Source organism: Pseudochaenichthys georgianus, chromosome 16, assembly GCF_902827115.2.
Source record: "Pseudochaenichthys georgianus chromosome 16, fPseGeo1.2, whole genome shotgun sequence".
Lineage (NCBI taxonomy): Eukaryota > Metazoa > Chordata > Actinopteri > Perciformes > Channichthyidae > Pseudochaenichthys > Pseudochaenichthys georgianus.
In genome coordinates this window covers 40,993,908-41,016,249 of record NC_047518.2, presented here as the reverse complement: position 1 = coordinate 41,016,249, position 22,342 = coordinate 40,993,908, and the positions used below count along the sequence as shown (strand labels likewise).

The 22,342-nt window shown below is 42.0% G+C and overlaps 1 protein-coding gene across 3 annotated transcripts in view; it reads left to right on the top strand.

Annotated features, from left to right (window-relative positions):
* The window catches only part of iffo1b (intermediate filament family orphan 1b), a 25,268-nt gene extending 2,926 nt beyond the window's left edge, over positions 1 to 22,342 (top strand). The window contains exons 2-9 of one of the 3 annotated variants that reach the window (XM_071205977.1): positions 6,386 to 6,446; positions 9,482 to 9,577; positions 12,090 to 12,230; positions 12,782 to 12,945; positions 13,187 to 13,313; positions 16,630 to 16,722; positions 18,405 to 18,541; positions 19,395 to 22,342. In XM_071205977.1, the coding sequence (XP_071062078.1) occupies positions 6,386 to 6,446; positions 9,482 to 9,577; positions 12,090 to 12,230; positions 12,782 to 12,945; positions 13,187 to 13,313; positions 16,630 to 16,722; positions 18,405 to 18,541; positions 19,395 to 19,494 (919 nt within the window). In that variant the 3' untranslated portion in view covers positions 19,495 to 22,342. Of the gene's footprint in view, positions 1 to 6,385; positions 6,447 to 9,481; positions 9,587 to 12,089; positions 12,231 to 12,781; positions 12,946 to 13,186; positions 13,314 to 16,629; positions 16,723 to 18,404; positions 18,542 to 19,394 lie in introns of all 3 variants that reach the window. The other 2 variants (XM_071205978.1, XM_034103430.2) reach the window with 2 other exon arrangements.

Sequence of the window (22,342 nt, the reverse complement as noted above, 5' to 3'; positions counted from 1 at the left end):
CTCTATTATTCCAAGTAGTTACGTTTACGGGAATATTATGGGACATCCATCCTGCAGAAAAAACGGTTTGATTTGACTTATTGTAAGTTGCTGAATAATATGTAATGTAATTTTATATAAGATTTTGTCGTTTATGAAACTAGTAGAGCGTCTAAAGATGAAAGACAGAAATCATGATAACTAATAATGATAAATATGCAATGTTAGTTAGGGCTCCAAACTATCCATTTTCTGGATTCATTGATACATGTTTTGGTCTATAAAGTTCTCAGCAGTCACTGGTTTTAGCTTCTCGGAAAATGTTTTTCTTGATGTTCCTGATGTTACAATAATCAAATGATTTTGGATTGGGCTGAATAATTAATTGTAATATTATGGAAATCGCAGTAAAGACCATGATAATATCCGAAGATGTGCCCCATTTGTTAAAGGTGTCCCAAACTACAGATTTAATTTTACACACCAAAGAAAACATATTGGTTTGGTACAGATACTTGAAAAAAGGACACTTTGAACAATGTAATGAGAATAATGATGCAAGAAAACGCTCCATTCCCAACACCACTAATCGTGTCTCATTGCCAAAAATATATATTATTTTCTATATCGTTCAACCTTACTTTTAGGTTTTGAAACCAAACAAGCAATTTAAAGACGTCACATTGGGCTCTGGGAAGTTGTGATGGCTTTTAAAAAACTAAATCTGACATTTTATGAACAATAGAGAAAACAATCCACAGATGAAATGATAATTAAAACCTTGTGTTGAAATGGTGAGATCATAGTGCATCTCCAATTAAACTTCTGTGAACCCGCAATCAATTATTCATGATCCAGTTCACAGCAATGACATCACCAGTTATCAGGATGCTCGGATCTTTCCTTGAACTTTATTGTCGAACTCAAACAGCAATCTTTAAATCCTGCCTGGTAGGGCTGCTCGATTATGGCAACAATTATAATCTCGATTATTTGGGTCAATAATTGATATCACGATTATTAAAAACGATCCAAATGTATTGGAGAAAACATGTTTTAACAGTATATTTTTAATAGTTTATTACCCTGAACTTTAAATATAATTCAACTGAAAAGATTAATACAAAATAAAAAAAAAATTAAAAAAAAATAGTTTTATTTCGATTACGTTGTTTTCGTAATCGTTGTAAGCCATAATTGCGATTAAAATACGATTAATTGAGCAGCCTACTGCCCGGTATTAGAAGGACACGTGTTAGATTTGGATAACGTATTATCTGTGAACCAAAGTAGCCCCGATGTTTCTGCACATCATCAGTGAATTCCCTCACATTACGTCCAGATGAGCAGCCATGCATTCTCCACAGAGGACCCTGACCACCGTGGGCTCTTTGTGATGAGGACACCAACTAAGTGTGTGGCATAAGATCAGGATTTCATCGTATTTACATCGACATTTTTGTGTCTGTACCTGAAAATAAAGGGTTCCACTTTGTGTTTAAACCACAATTACAGCAAAGTGGACAGCGCAGGTAAAAAGGCAAATACAAGTAAAGCTAACAAACTAAATACAGACATTTTAATAAAATCCAATAAGTACGCAAACATTGTAGGAAAACTATTTAATATGTAGCAACATTATGAATTATGTGAGCTTGCTTGATGTGTCAGTTTACCTCGAGACAATGGATGCATTACCTGTGCTGTCAATTATTTTAAAAACAGATCCCGAGGTAATAATGTAATATATTGTATTGCCTCTGTAAGGTCATATGGTCTGCAAAGACTAGAATCCCTGTGTTCCCTCCAGAGTGAGTTTCTCCTCTGCCTGAAACGCCTCCATTGGACTCCTTTGTTTAGTTTTGTAACATAATGACATCACTATGTAGCACTCCCTGTATTGGGTAGCTCTAACACATTGCACATGATACGCTAAGGGGCGGGACATCTCTAAGCGGTTGACTAATCGCAACAGAGCTCGCCAGCTAACCAATCAGAGCAGACTGGGCTCTGGTTTCAGACAGAGGGTGAAAAGAGGTGCTGCAGGCAGTATGAGAAAAATAAAGAGCTTTTTGAACATTGAAGCATGGAACATGTAGAGACACTACATGCTGATATACACCTGAACATCAGCAGGAGAGGACTCTTTAAAGTAGAGACACTATACTGATATACACCTGAACATCAGCAGGAGAGGACTCTTTAAAGTAGAGACACTACATACTGATATACATCTGAACATCAGCAGGAGAGGACTCTTTAAAGTAGAGACACTACATGCTGATATACACCTGAACATCAGCAGGAGAGGACTCTTTAAAGTAGAGACACTACATACTGATATACATCTGAACATCAGCAGGAGAGGACTCTTTAAAGTAGAGACACTACATGCTGATATACACCTGAACATCAGCAGGAGAGGACTCTTTAAAGTAGAGACACTACATACTGATATACACCTGAACATCAGCAGGAGAGGACTCTTTAAAGTAGAGACACTACACACTGATATACACCTGAACATCAGCAGGAGAGGACTCTTTAAAGTAGAGACACTACATGCTGATATACACCTGAACATCAGCAGGAGAGGACTCTTTAAAGTAGAGACACTACACTGATATACACCTGAACATCAGCAGGAGAGGACTCTTTAAAGTAGAGACACTACATGCTGATATACACCTGAACATCAGCAGGAGAGGACTCTTTAAAGTAGAGACACTACATGCTGATATACACCTGAACATCAGCAGGAGAGGACTCTTTAAAGTAGAGACACTACATGCTGATATACACCTGAACATCAGCAGGAGAGGACTCTTTAAAGTAGAGACACTACATGCTGATATACACCTGAACATCAGCAGGAGAGGACTCTTTAAAGTAGAGACACTACATACTGATATACACCTGAACATCAGCAGGAGAGGACTCTTTAAAGTAGAGACACTACATACTGATATACACCTGAACATCAGCAGGAGAGGACTCTTTAAAGTAGAGACACTACATATTGATATACACCTGAACATCAGCAGGAGAGGACTCTTTAAAGTAGAGACACTACACACTGATATACACCTGAACATCATATGTCCTCTTTAACCCCTTTTATTTTGGCTAATTTCACTACCTTAGACTGTAGGATGGTAACACTCTACTTTCACAATTAAATAATGTTAAAACTGGCTGCTAGTTCACCGCTTTTCATATGTGTTCACTAACCCTAGCTGCTACTTATTTCTATAGCCTGCACCTGTACTTATATTTGTTCTTTATTTTATAAGCAGGGTCTGTACTGAACAAATACGTTTAGTAGAATATGATTTGTTGTCCAGCTCCACAATACTTCATTTAAAACATTTGACTAATGTTGTGCTTCTTGCATTTTGAATATTCCACCAGTCCATTTTGTGATTTCGATAACATTTTGATTAAAGGTGGGGTAGGTAAGTTTGAAGAACCGGCTTGAGATACACTTGTGGTTATATTCCCTGGAATGCTCTTAACATCCCGATAGCAATGAATATCTGAAGTGCTTTGACAAAAAATGCATAAAAATGTCATCTGTAGAAGCCGTGGCGCTGTAAAAAGCACGACCAATCATCTGAGCCGGCTAAAGTAACTGGATGGCCTACCTGCCTGTCAGCCTTCCATCTGGGCACAAACTTATCTCGTGCCTCATTGGTCATGTGCGCGTTCGTGTGTGTTGGAGGAGGGGCTCTGTGAGGAAGTGGCAGATTTGTGCTAAATCAAATTCTAGCGCACTCGAGCTGGTTTCTCCAAAATTACCTACCCCACCTTTAATTGTGCAGCCTTTCTGATTTCCTTCTCGAGCTCTGTTACCCATTCATAATGGATTTTTCCTTCAAGGACAACTTCTGTTTCTCCCCCTTTACCCTCCCCACCACTCCCCCTTTTCTCTGTCTCATGTACACCCCTCACACTTCCTCTCTCCTTCCCTCTCCCACTGCGCCTCCCCCGCTCCTCACTCTATCTGCAATGCACCATGCGCTGCTAACAGTTACTGCTGGGGGGGGCTTGGCTTGCAGAAGGATGCACTTCTCCACTTTCTGTTCGCTCTCACCTTACTGATCAAACAAGCATCCTCTACAACATAAACAACTCTTCTTTCATGACTCAGTTTCTCTCAGCTTTAGTTTCCCCTGAAGGTCCGATGTGCCGCAGCATCCTGCATTTAAAGCAGCCGTTATATAATTCAGACTCTGCAGAGAGAACATGTGCCGTGTGAAGTCACTGAATCTGAGGTCACATGCAGGATCCGTGCTCCGGCTTTTAAATGTATTAAAGTTCAGATTCATGAGTCGTCGTGTTATTGGCTGCACTATAGTGGCAAATAATTCATCAAGCAAGCGTTTGATCAGAGAGTGAGTCAGCAAATCTCTCACTCACATTTTTACTGTCTGCACCTCATTTCATTTCACTTGATATCCTAATTGGATTTCACTAAACTGCTTTCACATATTGAAGTCAGATCCACATTGAAATCAAATTGCCGAATTTTGGTTGTTGTAAAATATAATCCAGCACCTGACAGCCAACCCGTCATGTCGTTCCCCAGATGTGTATACTGACTGGAGAAGCCATTGGCTGAGTTGATTATATACGTCTTGTTTTTCTTTTAATTGTTTATCTTTATTAGTATACAGTGGGTGTTTCTCAATGTCGAGGAAGGCTGCTCCAGAGCTACTATTTCAAGGATACTACGTCATCGAGTGCCACCCAAGGACTGTTCCAATGTCCAGCATACTTGGAATTCTACCGAGGCCACCGTACTTCGTAGCGGGACATTTCGAGGCTGCACATGTGTATCCTCCGTGGTCTTAAAATCCCCACAATGCTTTGCGCACGGACCAATTTCCAAATATTTGGCGGAAATCGCGATCCATTTAAGGCGGGGCCTCGCATATGACACACACCTGTTAGCCTGTTCCACCATTCTTTGTTTTCCGAGGCTAGGAAGGATTCTTGCCTCGCTTCTGAAGCAAGTGACGAGGAAGACATGTGCTACCAAGCAAGCCTCCTCGACATTAAGAAACACCCATGGCCTACAAATATTACGTGTTGAATATTGATCTACTCACCTTAGTTGTTTACGCCCCTGAATATATTTGTTGACACCCCTTGGTCTCATATTTGCTATGTTATGTCTGTTAATGGGGAAGGGGCTGGTTTTAGACAGGGGAAGCTAAACCAGTTCAACCACACACACCAGACACACTCTGAAGGAGGGATATATGGTGAAATGGAAAAATAAATGGATTCATCTTGACACATTTGTGAATCATCGTATGTTGTAAGTGGCTCTAGAAACTGTTAAGCCACTACACTGACAACGGATGATTTTAATATATTTTTTCTTGTAAAAAACGATTGTATCCGTAAGGTTAAACAAAAGTGTTAACATTTATAAAGCCGACTGAGGGTGTTTCTCAATGTCGAGTAAAGCTGCTCCAGAGCCACTATTTCAAGGATACTACGTCATCGAGTGCCGCCGAAGGACTGTTCCAATGTCCAGCATACTTGGAATTCTACCGAGGCTGCCGTACTTTGTTGATGGAAATTTCGAGGCTGCACATGTGTAGACTGCGCGGTCTTAAAATCCCCACAATGCTTTGCGCACGGACCAATTTCCCCAAATCTGTGGCGGAAAATCATATGGCGGGGCCTCTCATATGACGCACACTTGCTCTCCTGTTCCACTCTTCGTTTTCCGAGGTTGGAGGTATTCTTGCCTCGCTTCTTAAGGAACTCGCTCGAAGGTACACGTGCTACCAAGCAAGCCTCCTCCACATTGAGAAACACCCTGAGTTTCCCATCCAGCTAGAGCTTCAACTAACAAGAATAATCTTCTGATTATTTTCTAGATTCATCGTTTGGTCTATAAAATGTCAAGACAAAATGTCTATCCCAGTTTCTACATGTCCAAAGTCGTATTGTGTTATCGCAGAACCCAAACATATTCCCTTTTTATATGAAACAAAACGGAGTAAAGCATCAAATGTTTTAAAGGATAATGTACTCATTTTTTTGCATCAAATAATGCTTTACAATTTTTTAATAACCAAAACAATTGGCTTGAATTTTTCAGGTTCGTTGTTGCAGCTCTTTATCCAACATTGTTCAAATCCATGTTTAACAGTCTCATCCATCTTGGACTCACTATTGTTTAACATCTGGAAATAGTGAGTCAGTCTTTTGGCTTTTCAACTTTGTGAAATAGCTAAATTATGGGTTAGTGTCTTTCTAAGTTAATCTATAAGATGTATAAATAAAAAAGCATAAACAGATCATTTGTGCACGTTGAAAACATGGCCTATGTGTTTGCTTTCCAATGCACTCCAATATTGTTTGATTCTTATTTCTTTGTGTCTTTCAGATGGGAAGAGGAATACACCATGAGGGTGGACATGGAGCAGAAAATGACTGACCTGCAAGAGGTAACATTGTGTGTGTGTGTGTGGTCTAGCATTACTATACTTGTGTGGACCTAAATCTGTTTACACAGTCACGTGTGGGGACTCGCCTCCCTTATGGGGACAAAATGGAGGTCCCCATAAGGGGGATCATACATTTTAGGGTGAAAACTTGGTTAGGGTTAGGCATGTGTTGGCTATGGTGTTCTTTTCCCCATAATGACCAAGTCGCTGCACATTATCCCGCTTATTACATGGCCGCATTCTCAACAAAGTAACGTTATGACTCCCAATATTAATTGAAATGCTTTTATGGATTTAGAAAATGATTTTATTGATTTAAAAAATAGTTGTATTGATTTAAAATGACATGCATCCACTAAGAAAAGTAGTCCGTTGTTACCGTTTGAACTAACGTAGCAACGGCAGGAACTGCTTCGATAGCGTTTTTGAGGAGCTTTCTGATTACAGATTTGAAAACATCGCTGCTTGCTTTAAAAGTAGCACAATTCATGATGTCAAACCTTGGAAAGTATCTCGATATCCCTGCCCTGATGCCAAAGGAACTGCACACTGTATGTTTTGCCATTTGATGTCTATGTCTGGACCGCTGCGTAAAAAGGAGGGTTTCTGCCCGTTACTTCTCCGCTGTTTTCTTGTCCCTCTTGTCTTTTTCTTTTCTTCACTGGGGACTCATCAGCCACTAACTATTACTCCAAATTACTGTGCTCTCCAAATATATTAAAATTAATGTTAAAATCCTCCATGTTGCTATCACACGCCAGCAGAAAACTAAAGACAATCAGACAGTTTGCTTGCTTTTCAAACTGTTACATTTGAAAAACAGTGAGAGCGTCTCTTGTCAGTTTGAAAAGCCAACGGTAGGACCTGCTTGCGTTTTTGAGGAGCTTTTTGATTACAGATTTGAAAACATCGCTCCTTGCTTTAAAAGTAGCACAATTCATGATGTCAAACCTTGGAAAGTATCTAGATATCCCTGCCCTAATGCCAAAGTAACTGGCAAGTGAATATGTGTCGCCGTTTGATGTCTATGTCTGGACCGCTGCGTAAAAAGGAGGGTTTGTGCCCCGTTACTTCTCTGCAGTTTTTCTTGTCCCAGTTCCAAAAGCAAACTGCATGCAGTTTGCTTTTCGGCCCAACTGTATACAGTTCAATCGACCGGACTTCTTTCTGAAGATGTGAGCGTCCTTAACAACGGTCAATAAGTCCTTGACAGCGGTCTGTCTGTTCGGTATTAACAACGTGTCACGTGTTCCGAATTGACCAATCAGAATCGAGTATTCAACTAAGCCATGTAATAAGGTTAGGATAAGTCTCCAGGAAATGCATGTAAGTCAATGTAATGTCCCCTGAAGTGATGTATACATGGTGTGTGTGTGGCCTAGCATAACTATACTTGCGGGGACCTAAATCGGTTTACACAGTCACGTGTGGGGACTCGCCTCCCTTATGGGGACAAAATGGAGGTCCCCATGAGGGGGATCATTAATTTTAGGGTGAAAACTTGGTTAGGTTTAGGGTTAGGGTTAGTCATGTGTTGGTTATGGTTAAGGTTAGGATAAGTCTCTAGGAAATGCATGTAAGTCAATGTAATGTCCCCTGAAGTGATGTATACATGGTGTGTGTGTGTGTGTGTGTGTGTGTGTGTGTGTATATATATAAACTGAAGGTATCGGAGCTTTGTATTTGCAGCGTTGACATCAGCCCGAGTCATTCAAAGTATAATAAACTATTGAACATGACGCTTCAGTTGATGCTTATCATACCCTGAGCGTATGCGGTGTGTTTTCCTGCCCTATCAACAGCAATAATCACACAGCTAGTGGTTACATATTTTAGACGAGGCTTTTCATTTCTCTGATAACAATCAGTGAGTTTCTGCAGCCCTCACTCTGCAGCCTGCTTCCTTTGTGCAGCATGAGTCACACAGTGACTCACACCGAGCTCATGCACTCCTTTCTGATTGGTGTTATACCACTGACCATCATCTGATTAAAACTGTTATCATTTCAGAGTTAGACAACTTCTATTTTTAGTGTGGCTCGTGTTCCAGCCAAGAATATACAGTCCACCTATTTCAAAACATATTTTAAACGGTTCTTCTCTTTCCAACAATGTTCACTTTTTTCTAGCCATTTCCATTTCCATTCAAAAACAACTGGTCTTTCTCCTCTTTACTCCGTCAGTCATCAGAATCAAGACATTTCAATAAATACATTGAACATTGCAGACAACAAAAACACTTAAAGTAGCAAATAGCAAGACATAATATCAGTTAAATTAATACGAGTGATTAAAAGTAGATAACTCTTATGACTCTAAACATATTATCTAGCAAAACTACAGGTCACCACATCCAGAACCTCCTATACATATGTGTTGTGTTCATTGTTTTCTGTGTTTGTTAGGCAATAACTTTGGTTACAAATATGTTTATCGCTTTATATACTCCTGTTTTAAGATATGTGTTTTCTTGGGAAGCCAAATGTCTGTCTTTGCCTCTGGGGTTTATGGCTCTGAATGCTAAATATCAAACCGTTAGCTACTGTGTTTCCTGCAGCTGTGTCTTTTATAAACCCTATCATTTCCTGCGAGTGTGTGGGTAGCTAGGTGTGTGTGTGTGTGTGTGTGTGTGTGTGTGTGTGTGTGTGTGTGTGTGTGTGTGTGTGTGTGTGTGTGTGTGTGTGTGTGTGTGTGTGTGTGTGTGTGTGTTTGCAGATGTCTCGTGTGTTTGAACATTGCCAGGAATCTTTACCTGACCCCGGTTAGCTAGCAGCGCCGTGACGCAAGACCACACGCAGAAAAACACCTCCGAGACTGAGAAGGGTCCGGGCTTATACTGTTGCACATGTGAATGAAGTCGACAGGAGGAACAGATACTTCTTATCTCATCAGAAACATCTAGAGATCACCTCAGGAGATTATGAATTCAAGATTTTTTTTCATGCACTTTGCAGATATAGGCTTTTATTGTGTCGACGCCCTCCTGCTTGTACCCTTGTTGTTCTTCATGTCTTGTCTTTCTCTCATGTGTGCAGGACCTGCAGGAGAGCGAGGGCTGTCAGGACGAGCTGGCTGTCAGAGTCCAGCAGCTGAAGGCAGAGCTGGTGCTCTTCAAAGGCCTCATGAGCAATGTGAGCACCGTAAGACCCAAACACTTCTAAAACATTCTCAAAGATATGCACGTTAAGAGTCTCGATATGTATGTTTGCTTCTCCTTCATCTCTGTAAATAAGTAAAGGAATAGGATTTAGTTTGCAGCGTAAGTGTTATTGGAGTGAATTGTATGAAATGTATACGAATTAGGGCCGGGACTTTAACGCGTTAATTAATTACACAAACATTAACGCATTTTAATCGCACTTATTTTTGCACAGCGGAACGTTTCTCACTGGATGAGTTTCAGGCGTACCGATTATACTGGAGCACCAACTAACGTTCATGACTTCAGCATGGGACTTCAAACAACAACAAACCACGGTGAACAATAGTCAAACATGAACGAACAAGCTGATGAGGCCGCTTTGGTCGGCCCCGTGGATGGGAAATGTTGTTTTAAAAAACGGACGGACGGAAGCGTCGACAAGAGCACGGTTGTGTGCAAATTATGCAAAAATCAATTTGCATATCACCGCAGCACATCAAGCCTAAAGTATCACCTAAATGCAAAGCATGTAGCAGCTAGCCCGACTCCGAGTGCAAGGAACCACACCCTGACCCAACCCACACTCAACCAGATGACTGGTTTCAGGATAAGTCAGTCCACGTCTGAGAGAATAACCACCTCCCTGGCTCACTGGACTGCACTCGACTGTCGACCACCTGGAGTAACATCCATGTGAAAATTGCTTCTCACTGTTCTCAGGTCAGATATGTATATTTGATTAAAAACAAAGCCTCTAATTAATTAGATTAATTTTTTTAATCGAGTCCCGGCTCTAATACGAATACATTCACATGGTAAATAAAACACTTAAACAGTCAAAGGCAATATGCCAGACGGATAAACCTTGCAGAGCATTATGCAAAACCAACCAAGCAAATATGCATGAAGAACAAACAATGTATTTTTCACTTTTACATTTTTAACCCCCCCCTTTTTTTAAATGAATGTCAACGAGCCCCACATTGGGCGCCATTTCTGTAGCGTAGGTGTTATCCCTGAACGAATAAATTACACTTGGCGCCAGACAGAGGAATATTTAATATATCCAGCTGTCAAAGAAATGATCTGCTCAAACACGCAGAACAGAGGGATAGCCCGGTGACCCAGCTACTGACGTTTACAAAGGAAAACTAATCAACCAATTCGCTTTCAACATCAAATGGCTGCATTTTTTTAACCCCAAATCATAATCAGTACATTAAACAAACGACTCATGTCACCGACCATTTTCCAGACAACTTAAATCCAATAGATGCAAAAACAAACAAGTCAAATTAACTCACTGTGAGTGAGTGTGGGGGGGAAAGTATTTGTTGTCACTCAGGGTGAGAGTGTAGTTCAGGGGATGGGGGTGTGTGACAGTAGAGTGCAAGAGGAGGGGAAATGATATTGGGGTAGTGAGAATAACTTATCTGAGGGCGCCAGGCCAGAGGAGATCACTGGGTTTAACCGGGAAGGGGAAAGTTAGATGTCTCCCCAACAGCTCCTGGGTTCAGTGGCAACAATAGCCTGATTCCTCTGATGAAGTCCTCAGGAATCCACTTTCCTCCTTGCTAGATCCACTTCCTCTTGCTTCTTTCTGTTGAATGACATGCTGGCCTCCTTTAACAGCACACAGGTGCCAATCATTGCCTTGATTGGTTTCCTCCAGCTTCTCTCAGGGGTGCTTGATTAGCCACTCCCCTTTTTCTCAGGGGTTTGAATGTTTATTTGATTATCTTTGCTTTTTAATGACTGTTTTTAAATGCCATTTTCTGAATGTCTTTCATTTTTGTAAAGCACTTTGAATTGCCTTGTGTTGAAAGGTGCTGTATAAATAAACTTGCCTTTCCTTTAATGTCCTGAGTGAGCCATCTGAAACAAAACTCTGACTTATTGGACTGTGTGTAGCTTCTGGTTGCCGGGTCTGGATGTGCTTATTCTTCTTCAGCTTGCCTTTTTGACTAGCTTTCATTCATAAGGGGAAACCACGCTAACGGACCATTTGACTGCAGATCATCAAGTCCCCAGTCCATACGTTAACAGTTCATTCATATACTTGAACTACTATCAACTAGAAACACACAGTCATGTTTAGAGCCATTTAAAGCTTCATTCATGCCGTTTGAAGCAGCTTTAGCCAAATACTAAAGTTGCTATGTGGTGGCTTAACTCCCGGGAATGACTTCACTGACGCGCTTTACTGTGTTTATAGATACCGCTGTGTTGTAGTGAAAGTGAAGTCCATTCTATTATCCATTAAACAAACATTATTTTCTGTATTCCCACACTGCGGTCAAAAACCATTTGTCCTTCCGGGGTCAGACACACCCGATCAGGTGACACAACAAACCTTAAATACCTGCCTTAGGGAATCTGACTGCGACGCCCTCATGGCACACACACAGTGAAAAACCCCAACAGGGACTCTCATCCAAATGGCTCGTACACCATTTATCTTTGAACGGTGTCTGATCCGTCTCCCTCCCTCCTCTCTGCAGAACCTGTCAGACCTGGACAGTAAGATCCAGGAGAAAGCCATGAAGGTGGACATGGACATCTGCCGCCGGATCGACATCACCGCGCGCCTCTGTGACGTGGCTCAGCAGAGGAACTGTGAGGACGTCATCCAGATGTACCAGGTACCAGAGCATGTTCAAAAGTGAAACATGTGGGGTTTTTATGTCCCTTTGAATAAACCTACTGTGATGGAAACGTCTGAAGCGATGGCGACAGAGAGACACGAGGAGAGCAGGAACTTTGATGGCAAACACTGATGGTTTATTTGGAGCTTCGAGCTACCCCAGACCCGAGTATTTAGCTAGTTCTGAGAGAAGAATCAACATGCTGCAGAACAAGATAACACCATATCTATCAGCTGACGCCAACCGGGTCAAAGTTAAGGGCCCACCTCACACCTACAACCCCTTTAGTGTCGAGCCGCTAACCACCGTTAATTGTATTCTCTAAATTGAGCCGTCTGTGAAGATCTGCTCCCAGGAACAATACCAATACCAGCTGCATGTGTCCCTTCCAGCAAAGCGGCTGCATCCGGTTAGAGACAACACCACATGGCAGTTAGCGAATAAGTGAAGTTTGAATCTTCTGTGGTCCAATCCACACGGTCACTTCCTGTTAGAGTTTGTCTTGAGTGTTGATGGTGGCGCTCTGAATGCTAACGTTTCCCCCGCAGGTTCCTAACAACCAATCATCCCTGAACTGTCGCCGCAAACAGACTCCTCTGTCCTTCAACGGCAGCGAGTGTGACGAGTCCGTGAGCACCTCGGAGAGCGAGGGGGGGGGCGGCTCCTCGGCCAATCAGATCAACGAGGAGATGCAGAGGATGCTGAACCAACTGTGAGTGGGATGATGAAATATAATAATAATAATACATGACACTTATATAGCGCCTTTCTAAAAACTCAGACGCTTTGACAGAGAATAAAACACGAAGAAAGATACATAAAGAGGGGGGGTGGTCAGTTTGAATGCAGTTAGCGGGGAAGAGCTCTTCCTGGTGCTCAAAGCGCTTATATGATGAGTATAATGTTTCTGCACTAACACTAATTATTTCTTTAAATGTGTGTTTCTGTTTTAGGCGTGAGTGTGAGTTTGAGGATGATTGCGACAGTCTGGCCTGGGAGGAGACTGAAGAGACCCTGCTGCTTTGGGAGGACTTCCCAGGTGGCACTCTGCCTCCGGACCCCAGCCACCCACCAGGAGAGGTAGATTGGAGATGCACGACTTATTTCAAATGTCACTTTGTTTAAGAAATACAGATACAGAACAGAAAGACAATACCTGGACATAGAAAGCTAGTTATAACAGTTTAATTCAGAGGTGTCAAACTCAAATACACAGTGGGCCAAAATTAATAAATGGGTACTAGTCGAGGGCCGGACTGGTTCAATGTTTATTGCAAAACGTATTGAAATGAACTCATTGCACATATTAAACCTGGAACTAACAAAGCTTACATGATTGCCTATAAAACAACATTAAATAATCAGTTGCATTCATTTCTTATGGCTCTATCTGCAGAGTCATTTCTTATGGCTCTATCTGCAGAGTCATTTCTTATGGCTCTATCTGCAGAGTCATTTCTTATGGCTCTATCTGCAGAGTCATTTCTTATGGCTCTATCTGCAGAGTCATTTCTTATGGCTCTATCTGCAGAGTCATTTCGTATGGCTCTATCTGCAGAGTCATTTCTTATGGCTCTATCTGCAGAGTCATTTCTTATGGCTCTATCTGCAGAGTCATTTCTTATGGCTCTATCTGCAGAGTCATTTCTTATGGCTCTATCTGCAGAGTCATTTCTTATGGCTCTATCTGCAGAGTCATTTCGTATGGCTCTATCTGCAGAGTCATTTCTTATGGCTCTATCTGCAGAGTCATTTCTTATGGCTCTATCTGCAGAGTCATTTCTTATGGCTCTATCTGCAGAGTCATTTCTTATGGCTCTATCTGCAGAGTCATTTCTTATGGCTCTATCTGCAGAGTCATTTCGTATGGCTCTATCTGCAGAGTCATTTCTTATGGCTCTATCTGCAGAGTCATTTCGTATGGCTCTATCTGCAGAGTCATTTCTTATGGCTCTATCTGCAGAGTCATTTCTTATGGCTCTATCTGCAGAGTCATTTCTTATGGCTCTATCTGCAGAGTCATTTCTTATGGCTCTATCTGCAGAGTCATGTCTTATGGCTCTATCTGCAGAGTCATTTCTTATGGCTCTATCTGCAGAGTCATGTCTTATGGCTCTATCTGCAGAGTCATTTCTTATGGCTCTATCTGCAGAGTCATTTCTTATGGCTCTATCTGCAGAGTCATTTCTTATGGCTCTATCTGCAGAGTCATTTCTTATGGCTCTATCTGCAGAGTCATTTCTTATGGCTCTATCTGCAGAGTCATTTCGTATGGCTCTATCTGCAGAGTCATTTCTTATGGCTCTATCTGCAGAGTCATTTCGTATGGCTCTATCTGCAGAGTCATTTCTTATGGCTCTATCTGCAGAGTCATTTCTTATGGCTCTATCTGCAGAGTCATTTCTTATGGCTCTATCTGCAGAGTCATTTCTTATGGCTCTATCTGCAGAGTCATGTCTTATGGCTCTATCTGCAGAGTCATTTCTTATGGCTCTATCTGCAGAGTCATGTCTTATGGCTCTATCTGCAGAGTCATTTCTTATGGCTCTATCTGCAGAGTCATTTCTTATGGCTCTATCTGCAGAGTCATTTCTTATGGCTCTATCTGCAGAGTCATTTCTTATGGCTCTATCTGCAGAGTTATTTCTTATGATTACATTTCTCCAACAACAGCTTCAAACAAACATTTCCCCTCAAAGAACAAACCAAACATGCCCTGTTGCCGTGAGAGACAAAGTGCAGAAGGAAACATCCATACAACTCAGTGTGCTGCTCTGTGATGCTAGTTCAGATACTCGGGTGCAAGGTCATCAATGTGTGGGGTCAGGCTCTGAGCGGAGGAGACCCTCAGGATGGAGTGAAGGTGCAATATACCGGAGGGCCAGATCTAACAGGAATTAGAAATTATCCTGCGGGCCGAAATTAAATCCACCACGGGCCTGATTTGGCCCCCGGGCCTCGAGTTTGAAACATGTGCTTTAAAGGGACCCTATTATACCTTTTGGGGGTTTCCCTTTCCTGTAGTGTGTTTTAAAGGTTGTTGTGCATTTAAATGGTCCCAAGGGTCCGTCCAGAGGGAGTATTTTACTTCTGTATCATACTGACGTCACACTGCTTGAATTTACTGAGATTATCAGTGAATCTGATGTTAATGCTCTGCGGGACATCTACTATGAGCCCGTTGATGTTTATATCATATTCACAAAGATGTTTCAATTCAAGATTCAAGGCTTTTATTATTTTGTTTTGTTTGTTCGCCATGCAAATTGATCTCCTGGGTCTGTGTCGTGACATGAGCCTCCTGAATCTGAATCTGCCATGTATGATTACTAATGCAGCCTCCATACATCTCCACTAGGAAGGAGGTCGTAAGAAGCCTCAAAATAAATTTAAAAAAGCACTCCGAATCACAGATGCCCAATAACAAGGGATCTAGTTCACAGAAGACAGCTACAGTCATTACACATTAACGGAGGTCCCCAGCCAGTGTCAGGGCTTTATTCTGTTCTGCTATGTCACTATTTTTCAATCAAAGGACACTTGAGAGCGTAGACTTTGTGCATATGATAATGATCTGAACCTTTCCTAGCATCCTTCAGACTGCTGCTTGTTAATCGATATTTTCCGTCCAGACTTCAAAGAAGCTTTTAAACTTCTGATGTGGAGATGATGTGCCGAGCAGCGGCAGATTAAGATGGTCAATTTAGATTTGTCTCACACTGACCTTCAATGCTCTGCTGTGTCTGGGGCGATTCAGGACACACACACACACACACACACACACACACACACACACACACACACACACACACACACACACACACACACACATACCACGTATACATCACTTCAGGGGACATTACATTGACTGACATGCATTTCCTGGAGACTTATCCTAACCTTAACCTTAACCAACACATGCCTTACCCTTACCAAGTCTTCACCCTAAAATTAATGATGCCCCTCATGGGGACCTCCAATTTGTCCCCATAAGGGAGGCCAGTCCCCACACGTGACTATGTAAACAGATTTAGGTCCCCACAAGTATAGTAATGCTAGACCACACACACACACACACACACACACACACACACACACTAAAGCAGATGCTCTGTCTAGCCTGTATGGACGTGCAGTTTGGTTGTTTCCACGTAATGCTTGTAGGTATTTGTTTTCATTCACCGGCCGTGTGTTATTTGTCTCTCTGAGGGGAGGATCTGCATCAGTCGGCGACATTTGAGCTATCTATCTATCTGGGCTTTGATAGTCGTGTTACCGCACCTGTCTGATTGTGTCATGATTACCGCACAAACACATGTTCTGTGTTACTATATGTTATCACATGCATATCTATACCAACAAAGATAGGCTGAACATCTCTGCTCTCTCCCTACAGCAGGAGGACTGTCTGGAGAAGGTGATCAATGACACAGAATGTCTCTTCCAGTCCCGAGAGAAGGAATACCAGGAGACCATCGACCAGATTGAGGTCAGACCCTCTCCCTGTTCATGCATTCCTTCATTGTTATTTCTCTGTCCCATGGCATACTAGGAATAACAAGACACCATTGGTTGCAATCTTTAGGTGTTGCATACACAAAGCATGGAAGGAAAGGAAAAGGAAAAGAAGTATCCAGAATAAGCAGTTCACGTAGCTGAGGATTCTGGGTAGTGTAGTGTCTTCGGCCATCCTAAACTCCGAAAAAACGATTTGTTTCTCCGAATCGAAGGATAAAAACACAAAAGCGTTGTACACAATTTAAACCAATCAATGTTGTGTAATTAACAAGGATACATTAGTGGATGAGTAGTGCACATATATCACTGTGAAATCATTTGACAGTGAGGGCAATACTTCCGGTTTTATTAAGAAAACTTCGAGACCGGAAATACTGTTTTCACCCCGTGAGGGTTGACGCCAACTTTACACGGACGCTGCGGAAAGACGTAGTATACACGTTCTCCTGGCGAGACCTCAAATCATCTTCGTAATATCTATCAAACCATAGATCCTCCGCTGGACGTAGAATCTAAAAGCACAATATACACTTCTCGCTAGAAATCGAATCAAAAAGCCTTTGAATGGCTTTCTCTGTTGTGCGTCATCCACACACACAATCTCTCTGTCCTTTCCTATCTTACTAATACAGCTTTGACTTGTTCACGATAAAAAGGACGGTTTTACACACATTGTTTTTGTCTCTTGATGCAGTGCTGTGTTCTTATGCAGTGCTCTGAAGATCATTTACATAATGACTCGGCGTTAAGTGACTCGTACTGTATGGTACATCTTTCCCTCACTGATCAACTCCTCCACGAGGCTCAGCATGAAACTGTGAAGGCAACCGAACAACACATACTTGCCTGTGAGGGATACGGTGTGAAGCTTTTCCAGACGCGTGGTGTCGACAGCAAATCAGGTCTTCTCTTTGAGTGCATTTAAGATGTTCATTTGGATTGCAGGAGGATGACGGCAAAACAAGAGCCGGGTGTTTAACTGATAACTAAACAACTAACTGATAAAGAAATAACAGAAAATAAGCGAAAACACGCACGGTTGAAAAACTGTGTGGCTTCCCTCTGGTGATTCCCAATCCCTCATGCTGTGTCCTCCCCAAATAGTGGGCTGTACCCTGACATTGGCCGAGTCCCCGCCTACGCCCAGGTCAATTCAGCATCACAGCACCTTCATACAGATATTAAAATACATCAAATTGGCTGCAACACATACATTTCTCTCTCTTCTTTTCTTAACTGCAGTGTTCTGTATACTTTATATTAATCCCGCACATAAGCAAGAATACATTTTCACTAGGAGGAAATTAAATCAGTTTGCACGCACCACTTTAGAGAGAGATGCGTGTCTCTTGGCGTAAAGAAGTGGAATTCTTTGCTGAATGATTTAAAGGGTTGTAAGAAAATGTTTATGTTTAAGAAAATGTATAAAGAAAGTGTAATTAGACATGAAGTTGACTTTTGATTGTGTTCTGGTTTATGTTTCAGTATTTGTAAGAAACTGAGACTGAAAGAATATTGCTTTTATGGTTTTTTCAAGAAGGGGCAGGGCAAATAAGATTTTGAAGTGTACATGTTTTGTTTTAAAATAACTGCCATGTGTGGAATAAACAAATACATAAACTAAATGTGTTTCTGCATGTTTTCTGCCTGCAGCTGGAGCTGGCCACAGCGAAGAGCGACATGAACCGACACCTGCACGAGTACATGGAGATGTGCTCCATGAAGAGAGGCCTGGACGTCCAGATGGAGACCTGCAGGAGACTCATCACTCACAGCGGAGACGAAGAGAGGTGACAGAAAGACAAACGGACAGAGAGACGGACAGAGAGATGGACGGACAGACAGACAGACAGAAAGACAAACGGACAGAGAGACGGACAGACAGACGGACAGACAGAGAGACAGATGGACAGAGAGACGGACAGACAGACAGACAGACAAACGGACAGAGAGACGGACAGAGAGATGGACGGACAGACAGGCAGACAGACAGACAGACAGACAGATGGACGGACAGACAGAGAGACAGACAGACAGAGAGACAGACAGACAGACAGACAGACAGACAGACAGACAGACAGACAGAGAGACAGACAGACAGATGGACGGACAGACAGAGAGACAGACAGACAGCGAGACACAGCTAAACCCAGCCCCAAACACACACACACACACACACACACACACACACACACACACCCCCGCAGCCTGGCTGGGAGTTTGTGTGTGTGCCCAGGCTGAGTTCCGTGGTGTCTCGCTGCTCACAGTGTCCCGCTCCTCGCAGCAGCGAGCCTCGCAAAGTCCCGCCGAGTGTGTGTGTGAGGAAGTCCGCGGATTGGTCCAGACGTAACGGCTCCGCGGATTGGTTCTTTTGGACCAATCTGTGGAGCCGCTACGTAACGTCACTATACCCGAAATACGTCACTATAGCCAAGAAGTAAACAATAGAAGAAGAGAAATGTCCAACGAGGCGTTCTGCGGCAGCACAGACAGGTCTTCTCTGTGTTAGAGTTGTACTCGCTACAGGGTGCGCTTTGAGGGCTGTGACTCTGCAGACCTCATGCAGGAAAGGCTACATAACACAAGGGGACGGGTCAGAACCGGACAAGCATGTCTTCATGTTCTTGTTTCTGTGTGTCTCAGTGACCCTGCAGCTCCTGCCTCCGCTGAGCGAGGCGAGAAGAGAGAAAGCGACAGATCTTCATCGTCTCCGCCCTCTTCCTCGAGCCCTGGCAGATCCTGACCCCTCCTCACAGTGACGGCAGTGAGGGGGGCTCCACCACATCCAGCTACAGTACCACACCAACGCAACACACACTCCTGTAACAAAGGCAACACCACGTTTACAGGCGAGCCGCTTCATTTACGCAGTCGTGCTGGAAATCCTTCCTGCAAACGACAAGATGTCAAAGCCCTGCGCAGAGGAGAGGTCTTGTGATCCAGAGTTGGATAGCGGTAGGAACACGTGTGAATCGGGAAATCTAGAATTGGATTTTCTTGTGAAAAGACTTACGTTTGAAGTAGTTTATTGTAAGTAAACAGGCTGAATGCAGTGCAGAGACAAGCATGATGTATTCACTCCACAAAAAAGAATAGTTAAACTCCTGGGCATCTGAAAATAATCAAGCAAAACTTGCTGCAAGGGCACTAAGAATCCACTCCACACAAATGTGCATGCCTGTAATTTACCTTCTATCACGAAACAAACAAAAAACTACGATAGGGATAGTTTGCTGCAACAACGGGTATCCTGGAGTGTATGTCTGAGTGTTATCCGTCAGTTTGATAATATAATGATAAGCTTAGGACTTCAAAGTGTACAAATAAGTCATGATTCAGCATTTTACTGCCGAACAGCTTGCTTTCTGTCTTTGCAGTACCATTTTACGCCACAGGCAAAGCAAAGGGGTAAAGTCACAAATACGTTATCACAGATGTGCTCGAAATATTATGAATAACTTAAACATGAGCCGCAGAGCTGCGCCTCTGAATGTCAACGTGTCACTTGAGTGCCAACACGAGGAAGGTATAATCCTGAAAACACTGTTGGTGTTCTGCAAATCACCAAACTGGATTTAACGTGAATAATCCACCGTTAATCACGTTATCCATTGTGGATTTACTTAGGATTTCCTGGTTTACCTCGATGTTAGCGTTGCAATAAAACTACGAATAAATGTCTCATCATGTCACAACACTTTAACAACACTAACAACATTGGCAGTAAGCGTTAGGCAACATTTCAACCCTTAAGCTCAGAGAAATGTTTCCAAGAAAAGCCAACCACGTTAATTTGTCAGAGAAATGTAAACAATTATTTGGAAGTGTAGCACTTGAAGGTATATTGCATAACAAAAATTGGATTGAACGTGCATTGTAACTTGCAGATAAAACTCTAACAGGTGCGTTTTGAAACCCAAAGTCTCTGGTAACAACGGAGAAGGATGTTGCCGTTTCAAAGAGGGAAGCATGCTCACATTTCAGATTTATAAACACCTTATTGACGCTGATCTGGAGTCAGTTGAGGCTCTTTTTCTGCTGTGGGATGAAATAATAATAAAGTACTTTAGCCGTAATGCTGAATCATTGTAAAAGCTGAACACATAGATGGTCATAAAATAAAGTAAGTTAGCTGTTGAGTGCCAAAATAAAATGGTCAGATGTGAACAGAAAATGGCTGTGTAAAAAAAATCATTATAGCTGCCGAAGCTATTTCAACAAGGTGCTTGATGCGTATAACTGATCTATTTTTGAGCCTTGTTGCACATAGAAAGAAAGAGCAGAGCAAACATGTATATGAAACAATCAGCTTACTTAAACATGTTGGAAATATACAAATATATTTCCTCTGTTCATATTTCCTCATCCTCCACTGTACTAGAATAATGAATTTAACGAACACATACCTCATTTTTACTTTTCTCCGCGCGCATTTAACCATGAACTTTAAGTCCGACACACTGCTACAGTAAAGCCGTATATTAGCGTACTGCTGGAAATCTTCACTGCTCTATTATCGGACACTAAATGTATTCCTGGCTGTGTTTTCCTCTGTGGTTGTATCAGGTGAAATGTGTCCTGCTTCTGCTGCGACTCACACTTCAACTCTTTGTTTCAACGATAAAGAAAGTCTACGGAAGCCCTGAAAGGCAAACTAGACAAACGCATTGGAGATCTGTTTTCAAAATCTAATATTTACTGTTTTCGCTCCTGTGTTTGGGAGGTGTGTGGCGCAGTGGGTTGTGCGTTGGTGTCGGATCAGGGGGTCACAGGTTCAAACCCCGCTGCAGTCAGCATGTCGTTGTGTCCCTGAGACACTTCACCCCAAATTGCTCCTGTGGGGATTGTCCACAGTGTTGAGTATGTAAGTCGCTTTGGATAAAAGCATCTAAAACGTAATGTAATGTTTATGACTTAAGAACAGTCTTAAAATAGTCTTTTGGTGGGACAATCCTCCTTAATTATTTTCCATAGTTGCTTTATTTTATCCTTGAAAATGGGTGGGAAAAGGTTTTATGCCAGTCTTCCTTCATTTTCTTTCCACAGTTCAAATGGACGGATATTTTTTGCCTTGATCATTTTTTTAATCTGTTAAGTATCTTTTTCGTGTTTGTTGTTGCAATGCTCTTTTTTGCCACCATATTGCACCACGACCTCAATGGCACTAAAACCGTTTCTTACAGGTCAGTCTTACTTTCTCAACAAGATACGTATATTGTGCGTTAGCAAGTTAAGCTAGTTACGCTACATTACTGTATTTTTTTTTTAAACTCACCTGAAAGACAACACTACTGTTTTAGTTGTATTTAGAGCGTGGCTTAGTGGTTTATTCTGGTGACCGAAATAAGCATTGCAACAACAAAAGTTAGGAAAATAAAAAAACATCACCACGAAAACGTATTTTTCCACCGGTTTGTGCAGATAAAAAAGGCTAACTTAGAAATGTAATAGTGCCAAAACGTATTTTTACTGATAGAAAAAAAGGTAACTTGAACAATGAAAGAATTAAAACATAAAAAAATAAAATTCTTCTTTAAAAGAACTTTATTTGTATCTCTTCATAAGTTAAAGAAAAACCAAAAAGAACATTT